General features: G+C 36.2%; 1 protein-coding gene across 1 annotated transcript in view; it reads right to left on the bottom strand.

The window, feature by feature from the left end:
- Positions 1 to 488: 488 nt before the first annotated feature.
- B4GALT1 (beta-1,4-galactosyltransferase 1) overlaps positions 489 to 11,514 on the bottom strand; it is a 78,443-nt gene continuing 67,417 nt past the window's right edge. Inside the window, exons 5-6 of the mRNA XM_051997395.1 lie at positions 9,012 to 9,116; positions 489 to 8,745 (exon numbers count right to left, since the gene is read on the bottom strand). Coding sequence (XP_051853355.1) covers positions 8,613 to 8,745; positions 9,012 to 9,116 — 238 coding nt within the window. The 3' untranslated portion in view covers positions 489 to 8,612. The remainder of the gene's footprint in view (positions 8,746 to 9,011; positions 9,117 to 11,514) is intronic.

The raw sequence follows: 11,514 nt of genomic DNA, 5'->3' as shown, positions 1-11,514 counted from the left end.
TTCCTTTTTATTATGCATACCAAGCTTTAGGTCTCAATTAGTTCTGGTTGCAAGTCTAGGGGGATGTGACAGAGCAGAACTGTCTGGATTATTTGTATATGACTAATTGTTCCCTGGTAGCTAAGTGATATAGTGGATAGAGGGCTAGGCCTGAAACCATGAAGATCTAATTTCAAATTCAGCCTCAGATACTTAACTAGGCAAGTCACTTAACCTATTTACCTCAGTTTCCTTATCTGTAAATAGGGATTATAATAGCACCTACCTTCCAGGGTCCATATGAAGATAAAGCAAAATGATAATTGTAAAGTGCCTGCCACATTGTAATTATTATATAAATGTTAACTCTTATTATTTGTTATTCTTCTTATAGCACTCAATACAGGGTCTAGCACCTAAGTGCTACGCAAATATTAGCTATTATTAAAGTGGTACCAAAAAGATATCAAACTCACGTTAGACAAAAAATAAGACCACACACACAAAAATTTATAAAGATAAGTTCATTTATTCAAGTCTTTAATGAATTTAAAGGCAAAAAAATACAGTTCTCATCTGCTATGAATATCAAGACTGGAAGACCCATTCTCCCAGCTCTTACAATAGTATATATACACACATATACACGTGCACACACACAAAAGTTAACAAAAAAAAAAGTGCAAAGCAGAATTAGGATTTGAAAACAAACCAAATGACCCCGTAACAAGTAACCGTAATGCTTCCGGTTCACAATAACAGCATAACATACCTAACTCTGAGTACAAGCTCAAGAAAAACCAGGCACTTGTACTTTCTTTCATGCTGAAATTATGTTGTGTATATTTTTCACTAGTTTCCTAAAGACCAGCAATGAAACGGGTGAAATAATGGAAATACAAATGATAATTTCACAGTCACAATTCACTTCTGGATTAAAAAAAAATGCTTATAGAAAACTAGACCCTGAAAGATCCCAGAGAGAAATAACAATGACTGCATTTCATGAACTGGTAAAGTCCAATAGGAATTTCACAGTCTGACAGATGCATCCCATGAACATTCAGCAACAGCGAAGAAGTCTCCTAAAGAATCCCTAGAAGGCCAAGAAATGGGTAAGGACTGGAAAGGCGTTTGTTTTCCCTTGTGAAGAGAATGATCTACACCCTCAAGTGTTTGAAAGTGACACAAAGGAATAAGAAATAATCTGTGAATGAGGTTTTAGGATTTGGTATTTAAATTAAAATAGGCACCAGAGAAGTTGCTTTTCTGGACTTTTGTTCCCTTTTTTTTAAGGCACTTTGTAAATAACCCTGGTCATGATGTGACCTGGAAAAGAGAGACTATGAATTCTTAAAGATCTGGATCACCCCTCTTTCTCAAAGATAAGTTCCTACTTCCTAAAGCAGTTCTCTGGCTCTGAGAAACCAGTCATTAGGATTAAAAACAATTTATTTGCATTGCATAGCTGTTGCCAGAGTAGAAAAGAGTTAATAATAATAATAAAAGTTTTCTGAGAAAAAAAGTAAAAAACAAAATGTTGAGAACTTAAGAAGTGTTCTCACCACAGCTATGATTTAAAAGACTGGGAATGGGGTATCCACCGATATTTGAGGGCCAGGCAGTTGTTACACTTATTAAGAAAAGAAAACAAACAGTCTTCAGTTTTTCAGGCACATCAAGATTTCTAATGTTATTCCTCTCCTCAGCCACCACAGCAGATGGGCAAGTTGGAAGGCTGGAATGTAAGAGATGGAGACCTTAAAGACCACATCCTTCATTTTAGAGGAACAAATTATGGTCCATTTAAGGCTAGTGTTCTAAGGTCACAAAGTGAGTAAATAACAGAGCTGGGTCTGGAACCTGGATCTCTTGACATCCAGGCCTCAGCTCTAGAATTAGGCTTTGGGCAACTATTATACTTTTGAACCTAGTCTGTTTAACCAGTCTTAGCTCAAGCTGAATATTCAGGGATTTCTGGGTGGAAAATTTCTCATTTCACCCCCTGTTCTGATGTGCTAAGATCCCAAGGAACAGGTTTTAGGTAACAGCATAGTGCTAATAAGGCTTACAAAGTGATTAACATACAATTATCTCACTTAACCCTCACAACAACCCTGTGAGGTAGGTAAGGTAGGTATCATTTATCTCTGTTTTACAAAGAGAAAAGTAAAAGTAAGGCTTTAATGACTTGCCTGAGTCACATAGCTTGGAGAGCCAGCATCGCTGGAATTCCCAAACCAGTGTTCTTCCAATGGTGGATCACCGATTCTTAGGGATTATTTACACTATTATGAAAACCACTTTAGAAAAACTTGAGGGGCAGAGAAAATTTTAGGCACCTGAGTTAAGTCTAGGTTATTTTCTAAGAAGAGAAACTGTTAAATGGAAGAAAGATGCCATCAGCAATCTTAGGAAATAGGGCAGGAAGGAAAAACTGAATGGCAAGGAAAAGAGGAAAAGGAAAAAGGAGTTGGCTAGGAAACAAGGAAAAAAATGGATTAACTGATAGGGACTGACACAGAGACACTGCCTCAGTTGCTACTTGGGGATTGCAGTGCCCTCCACTTATTCCTAAAACAAGACAAATGTTGAGTCCTAACGGCCTGTAAAGAAGTCTGGGGATATGTACACTGGAAACAGCATTCCCATTAGTGTCTATCATGGAACAGAGCAATCCCAGTTCTGGGAAAGAAAGGGCAGATTTGTGGAGACTAATTCTTCTTGGGTTCCACATTATCCTCAGGACAGGTCTGCCCAGCTAGACTTTCACTTCATAATTAAGAAGCGATTTCCCAAAGGGGAAAAAATTGTCTCTTTTAATTGTGAACTCATTAATTTTTTTTTGGTGAGGTCATTTTTGGATGTTTCTCTGGTCCTATTCTGAAAAGGGAAATAAGTCTTTGTCTCAGAAGTTTAACAGGAACTCCCTTTGGTACTAGTGACCTATCCTTACAAAGGGAAGGCAAAAGACTCTCCAACATGTGGGTATAACAAATGAGATTCCACAGCCTCATTTGAAAGGTTTGTAAAGTTATCTTTTCTCTCAGTAAAATAAAAAGTTATTAATACTGAATACAGCATACACATATTTTTGCCCCAACTACTGACATTTAAAACATTACAATTAAAGTGTATATAGGAAATTCAAGTTTATCCCACACTATCAGAAGAGTATGACTTCCATTACCTAAAGAATACTAAATATCTCTGTAAAACCTGAATCAAAACAGATCACTTTATCCCACAATTACAACCCGATTTGTTCATTTTAAACAATACAAACTGCTAATAAAATATATTTATCGGTCCTTAAAGGAATAAGGCAATTTAGAGACTGAGCACTGAACAATCTAGCAAGCAACATTTGCTCTGAGGAAAATCCCTCAGAACTAAAATTTGGGGGAGACAAAATATATCTAATACTACAATAATTGCTGGAGTTGAGTTAAATTTTTGAACAAATACTACTTAAAAAGCAAATTGAACAGGGTATTTAAATTGCACTCATTCTCCATAAAATTTTGGTATTTGTTTTATGAGAAACAAAATATATCATCTGTAATGCAAAGAAGACTCATAGCATCCCCTGGGGGCACAACTCTGGTTCAGATACAGCTAACCAGAGCTGAATATATGGGAAGTTCGTAGGTTTTTCTGGCACAATCAGATATAGCAGAAGCTTCTTCCACAAGGGCAGGGAATAAGATCACTGCCCTTAGCAACAGTGGAAGAAGCATCAGAGAAACAGAGGAAGTACAAAGGTCAAGTAAAGGAGAATGGAAAAGGAGCTGGTGAGGGAGCAGGAAATAATAAAGCTTATGGGGCAGAGAAGAATGGGTTTTATTCATAAGCAAGGTAGCACTTACAAATGGAATAAGCAACATAAATAGGCCAAAACAAAGCCAGAGGGGAATAAAATAGAGAATAGGAATAAGGAACAAGCCAGAGATCAGAGCTAAAGAAAGGAAATGGACAAGTAAAGACCAAGACCACTGATTAGAGGCAAACTGCAGACAGAAGAATCAGCAGAATTGAGCACCTTTTAGTGAATCTGGCAGATTGTATTTCTTTGGTTTTCGAAGGATCTCAGGCCTTGCTTATACTCAGACCCCTAAGACCTGAGCTTGGCAGGGGAGCCCTGTTAAAACTGTCTGCCTTGGGTTGTTGACTATCCCCGGTATGTAGTAGGTTCCAAGTTCTCTCTATTTAAGTATGTAGGGTAGCTACCATATTGATCATGATTCAAGGATGGTCCATATCACAAATTTTGCTTTCCCCTAAAATGCAAAGGCATAGAGATGTAGGATGAAATAGTAATGGAAAGTGGTAGGATAGGTCAATTTAAACCCCATGAAAAAAGAATGGTAAAAGGACAGGATGGGGACAAAAAAAAAGTCATAATCCAGATTATGGAGAATGGTTCAGTGTTTTGGGTAAGGATACACTGAATACAGATTGTGGGTACTGAACTATGTCTAGTCCTCTACTTACTAGAGCTCTCCATAATTTACATGCTATTTATAGTCTACTTGTGTCTACTAAATGGCAGTCTGATAATATGAATAGCATCTAGTTCCCCCAGGTAATTATACATTGTAGGAGAAAAGGTAGAAAGAGGAATTGTAGAAGAGGGACAAAAGTCATACTTAGAGTAGAATGAAGTGTTCTGAGTGAGGAGGACATCCATAGTCATTATGTAGTTAAAAATCCTGGAGAAGACATCCCCACCACCTGTCTTGATGATAAGAGGTATAATTAATTGTCCAAGTATTATTATAAAGTCCTATTCTCTATTCACCAGTTCTTCATAACAGTGAGCAAAAGAAAACTATATATTTTTTGCCTGCAAGACTATGAACAAAATATTGAAAGATGAAATGAACTAAGGTTTGTGGTCAGATGAGATGTGTAAAGAGACCATTTACCCAAGAAATATCTCTAAGGAAAATTCTAACTGGGCAAAAACTGGAGCAGGTAAGAAATCAGGCTATTTCTGAAAGGGTGTCCCAGTACTACAGTGATGGCAACATAGCCTTGAAGATTAATTTAAAAAAAGAAGAAGAAAAATGATTCATCATAGAACCTAGGGATACTCTGGCCTTTGAACTAGGTGGGGAAAGAAAAGGAAGCTTGAAAGCAAATAGAGCTATAGGACACTGTTGAATTTCTTAGTTTAATCTTTGGCAAATTGAAAAAGATGAAACTGAATAGGGATAAATGTAAAGTTTTGTATGTGGACTTTTAAAAGACAATTTCCAAAGTACAAGTTGAGAAAGGCATGGGTACAGACAACAATTGTTCTGAAAAAAATGTAGAGTCTCACTGAATTCCAAGCTTAATGATCAGCATTCAAACAACAACAACAACAACAACAAAACTCCATGTATTCCATGGGCTGCTTTAAGAGGGACATTAACTTCGAGGAATAGGAAGGTAGATGGTTCCACTGTACTCTTCCCTCACTGGATCTCATCTGGAATCTTGCATTTAAGTGAAGAATCTTGAGAGCAGGTCATATGAAGATGAGTTGAAAGAACTGGGCGTGTTTACCTGGAGAAGACTTAGGGATGACATAATAGGTAACTTCAAGTATATAAAGGATTATCCTGTGGAGATATATGTCTATTCACAAAGTCATATCTTGTGGATTAGATATGTTGCCTGGTCCCAGAAAATTGAATTAACAGCAATGGGTAGAAATTATAAAGGCTAATTTAGGCCTGATATACAGAAAAACTTCCTAACAATAAGAGAAGTCTAAAAGTAGAAGAGGGATGATGCCTTGAGGGAGGGTAGGTTTTCCCCTCCTGGTAAGCCTTCAAGGTGAGAATGGATAACTTACTTACTTGTTCAGTACAGTGGGGATTCCTTTCATGTATGAAGCTTTAAAAAAAAGTTTCGGGGAGGAGGAATCAGGGATAAGTGACCTGCCCATGTCTCCCATACAGTTAAATGTCTGAGGTCATATTTGGACATATGGAGTCCTCCTGACTCCAGGGTCAGCACTCTCATGTTTGGGTTTAGTTAGGTAGGCCCTGGGGTCCCTTCCAACTCTCAAACTCTAGGATTCTGTGTTGATGTGGGCCATCTTATGATTTCTAGAAATCCTGTCTGATCATGTAAATAATTTTGAAGAAGCCGACATGAACTTTATGCAAGATTCTGTAGCAAGTCCTTTCCCATCAATACCATATTTTTGAAATTAAAGTCCATAAATGGCCAAATCAAATTCATTTGTAAGGTAGTTTTCAGGTCTTTTTCTTCCCTTAGAGATAATTGATTTGAAAATCTTCCACAGTCTTAGTTTTGAAGAACTCAGGTATGTTTGACCTAGAAAACCAAGTATGGAACTAGAAGAAAGGACATTTATCTCATACCACAATAGCATTTAAAGGTTTTCTAGGAAGTTTGACAGTTTCTCCCATGAATACAACCATAAAGCTCAATAAGTGTCCTAGACAATTAGGTGAATTCCTAGCCCAGGATGGCCTCCAGGTGACATTGAGTACTTGAGTCCCTAAGATGAAGAATTGGTGTTTCCTGAGAATACTCTAAATAGAAATTCCTAGATATTAAAGACTATTAGCAAGAAAATGGATTTGGGGGAAACAGAGAATCCACTCTTGCTGGATTAGAGTTTAGAAGGGTTTAGTTAAGAATCTCTTTGTCAGGTACTTGAATTTAAAGGGGTATTCAGTAGGGAAAGGATGGGACTTGAGAGGAGGTTCCATTGGATTCTACTTAACAGTGTGTTCCTCTTACACTTGGAGAGAGCCATTCATAACACAATGGACACTGACTCACAAAAGAAGCAGAAATCTATTTTTTGGGAATGAACTCTACTGTATGTAGACTTTCTATGATAAGGAAGGAGACAGCAAAGTAGGAAAGTAGAGGAGGGTCTGGTATAAATAGTAAGTTGAAGAAAATTTAGGCAAGAGTTAAATTGCTCTTCTTTTTAGAAACACTGATCAATGAGGTTCGATGGATAGGGGCTACCTCTACCCTAGCATGCTGAGTGAGTTCAACCAGATTTTCTGGGTCACTGGTCAGCCGGAGCAATTAATTTAATTTCAATTTAGATGCTAGCCTAACAACAAAAAGCCTGGCAAAACTCCCTTAATGAAATCTATGCTTTCAGAAGATACTGGACTGATGAATTGCCAGCCACCTCCTCCTGTGGATAAATCTCTACATTGGTCAACTGTAGACCACCCTCATTGATTAAGAAATTGAATAGATTCAGAGAAGGGCAGGAAGACCACAGTATAACTGCAGGCAGAGAAGAAGCATCCACTCATCCACTGTTGGTAGATGAAGGAAGCAGTTGAGGAGAATCCCATTTAGATGTGTTAAGAGATACATGAATAGCTTATAGTAAAGCTTTAAAAAACTGGAAAGTTTCTCTGTCTTGTCCAGTCTTTCAGGGAGAATATTGGTATAGGAAAGCTAGTAGGCTGGGAAGGGGAGAGAGATAGACTGGGTGGACACCTGAACCTAGAATCAGAAAACCTCAAGACTCTTTGGCAAAAATACAACCTAGGACTGAAGGGCAAATTTATCTTCAAATCACAATAAGTGGCTAGAATTCTCCCTAACATTTTCAGGCCTATAATGAGTAAAGAGAAGCTAAGAGATCCTCCATACCATCAAATGATGACCAGTTATAACTATGATAAAATCATGACAGAGCTGTGGGACAGACAGGTTTCCCCTGTGCCAAGAGATGATAATGAAAACCTACTTGGGAGTGCTGTCGAGTCAACTAGGCTTACTTGTGGCACAAGGAGGAAAAAGTCAAATACTAAGGAATCTACCCATAGTGGGAGAAGGTACAAGAGAACAATCTGACAAGGCCAGCCATGCAGATTTAATCAAGGCACAACTTGGGAGCCAGAGACTTAAAATCATGGCAGTTAAGAGAAGGAAAATAGGAAAGGAATGGGAATGAGGAGGATAGAGGGAAGAGACAGATCAGGATGTCGAATGACATAGCAATTAAAGACTAAGGTAGGAACCTTGCAAAAGGGGAGGGCTTCTCGGCAGCCCCTCAGGAACTTTTTCTAATACCTCCTTTGGTTCTTAAAGGGTCATAGCCCTTACTAGCTGGTTGGGACCTGGCAAATAATTTCCCAAAATGTAAACTTGTAAACCAATTTTAGCAGCATTTTCCAGTCCTTCATAAAATTAAATATTACAACAAATTTAAAGCAAAATTCTTATATATTACATGGAAATTTGGCAGATTGATCCTGGGAATTAACCACCAATCACTGAAGCTAGAACGCAGTGATTTTTAGCTGTTCACAACTGTTAACTTATTGGTAAGCTGTTAAGAACCATAATCAAGATAGTCTCCAATAAGAATATAAATAACCAAACAATGCTTATATACAGTCTCTAAAACTTACAGCTAGAAAAGTTGTGTGCTGAGTCAAGTTGGGGGCAAGAAGGCCCACTCGTCCTAGTGATTTGGAAAAGTTTCTGAATAATTACATGAGGCATTCCTGTTCATTTTGATTGTAGCACAACAAAAGGCAAAAATGGAAAAAATTCCAGCAAGTTTACAAAAAGAGTCAACTTAGGTCCTTGATTGTTTTTTCAGGTCTTTTATGGATCTCACTGAGATGCTAACTTGGTGATCCAATATCCACTGTGATTTTGGTATAGAGAGAGTATTTCTGAATTTCCAAAAGTTGGTACTTAAGTGAGTTCAAACCATCAGAGTTCATGGTCTGCCTTGTATGTGCAATTCTGTCAAATCTGTAAACAGAAAAACAAACAATGGTGTCAAAATTCAAGAAGAAACATCAAACTGTATCTCCCCCTTTCCCTTCCCAAGTTTTCCTGTGCTTGGAAAGACCTCTTATTAATTCAAGCTTATGCAAATTGTCAGGGTGTCTACAGGTGTGAACTTAGGCTGGTATTTTAGTACTCCTTCCCATCTCTTCTCAAATAACCAGCTCTTGAACACCTAATGTTATTTCTTTAAACCACTAAGAGAAAAGAATTGAAAACTAAGAACACACCTTTGTGGATTGGGCTCATTCTTTTGGTCTCTTGAATGGCGGATCATGCGACATTTTCCAATGACAGCATTTGGCCGGGATATAGACATGCCTTTATAAACTAATCTGTAAGTATTTAGTTAAAAAAAAAAAAAAAAGACAGTCATTCTCATTCTTTTTAAATCTACATTCTCATAATATACAATTAAAATAAACATAATTTACAGTATTTCTTAAATATTAGTTAGCATAGTTCAATGATTTGCTAAGTATTCGTTTACTAGGACAGTATTAAATAAGTAACTCTAAACTACTTAAATACATATTGCAATTCAATATTTTGTAGTTACATTAATTTATCAAATGAGAAGGTGATCAAACTTAGCGTGAGCAATGAAAACTCTTTTCTCCTCATGCCAAGAAGCATGTGCCTCCAGTTGAAATTGTTTTTATTTAAAAAATAATAGTTTTCCTTTTAATTTGTGAAGCACTGTGACTCTGTGATTGAGAATGACACAAATTAAATTATACATAAATTCTATAATTCATTTTCTTCCTATTCCTTTAGGAACTCTCCCTACAAAGCTACAACACATTTAGCACTTACTTAAGGTTTCTTGGAATTCAATGATTTATTCAAGGGATATACACATAGAGCACTATACTAAGTGCTAGAAGAGAAAGAATAATAAAGTACCACTCTGCCCTCAAGGGGCTTACAGCCTAACAGGAGAGATAAGAAAGGCAAACAAAAACCTACCAGGTAGGTCCTCTGACCTACTATAACTAAGAGAATTATAAAGTGCTAAGAGAATTTACAAGAGGAAAAGATTACTTTAAAGTGGATCAACAAAGGATTAATTCATGAAAGGAATTTAAGTGTGGCTTGAAAGATGGGTAGGGCTGCTATAAACATTTTTGCATAGTTGAATCTTTTTCCCTTTTTTATGACCTCTTTAGGAAACAGGTGAGACGCTGATGGATCAAAGGATATGCATATTTCCATAGCCCTTTGGGTATAGTTCCAAATTGTTCTTCAGAATAATCAGATCAGTTCACAACTCCTCCAACAATGCATTAATATTCCAGTTTTTCCACATCCCCTCCAACAGAGGGATCTTTTTCTATATTTTCCTATAATTTTAGCCAATCTGAGAGGTGTGAAGTGGTATCTTAAGAGTTGTCTTAATTTGCATTTCTCAGTGTGGAACACAATACAGTATTTTCACTTTTTTTTGGTTGCTTACATTTTGTTTTTGTTTAAACTTATTTTTCTTAAGCAGCATGATAATTGTGGAAATATGTATAGAAGAATTATACATATTTAACATATTATTGGATTACTTGCCATGGGTGGAGGGGAGAAGAAGGAGGGAAAAAAATTCGGAATACAAGGTTTTGCAAGGATATATGTTGAAAACTATCTTTGCATATATTTTGAAAATAAAAAAGCTTTATATAAAAATTACTTTAAAAGATTAAAATTTGCATTTCTCTAACCAATAGTGATTTAGAACTTTTTTTTCCATATGATTAGAAGGTAAGTGATGTTTTTAAAACCCACTTAAAATACCACTACTTCACATTTTGGAAATTGCAATCAAAAAAGATTTGGATTTTATGGACTATGACCATTTCCATTAGCACATAATTGATGAGTTTAATTAAACTGTATAGGTTAAATTACAAATTTTCAGTTCCTTAAAAAAAAACACACATCCCCCAAATAATCTCAAAATCTTCAGGATATCACCTTAACTAGAACAGAACAACAAAAATGTCCAAAACCAGTGGAATTCAAAGTGGGGAAATAGAAATTCCACTACATTGTTAGTGGGACCATAGACGGAAGAAAATATTTTTGGGAAGCAGTATTGAGAATACCCAATAAAATCACATAACTTAAATATGCCTTTTGATTTGAGAATTTCATTGCCAGGTCTTTATTTGAAAATAAGATTAAAGGGAGAAAGGACCTACTTGAACAAAAATATTCAAAGTTGCTTATTTTCCATAATTTAAAAATTGGAAAAACTGTATATCTAAAAAACCGAGAATGACTGAATGATCTATGGTCTATTAATGGAATGGAATCTTAAGTCATAAAAATGATAAATGTGAGACACATGGGGAAACATGAAAAAATGAAGGTGATGAAGAGTGAAATCAGCACTGTATATACACGACTATAATTTTTTGTTAAGGCAAATTAGAAAATAGGAAAATGGGGTTAAAGATGGTTGCATTTCTGAAGACTTGAGAAAGAGATGAAGTATAAAAAGCATTTTATTTGCTCATTTATCATTTGTTAATTTTTTTTGTTTCTGCTTGCCCCTTATTTTTATATGGTTATTTGATTGTTTTTATTTAAAGTCATAATAACTAATAGAATAATTATAATTTTTTAAAGCTCTTTTAGAGTGACCCAGCACTGGAGATCTAAAATTTGGAAATGACCAAGTGAAGAAATAGACTTTCTAAGGGTGACAAAATTTTTTTCATGGCTATTTACACGTATAATTTG

The sequence above is a fragment of the Antechinus flavipes genome, chromosome 1 (assembly GCF_016432865.1).
Source record: "Antechinus flavipes isolate AdamAnt ecotype Samford, QLD, Australia chromosome 1, AdamAnt_v2, whole genome shotgun sequence".
Lineage (NCBI taxonomy): Eukaryota > Metazoa > Chordata > Mammalia > Dasyuromorphia > Dasyuridae > Antechinus > Antechinus flavipes.
This window is presented reverse-complemented; position numbering and strand designations above follow the sequence as displayed.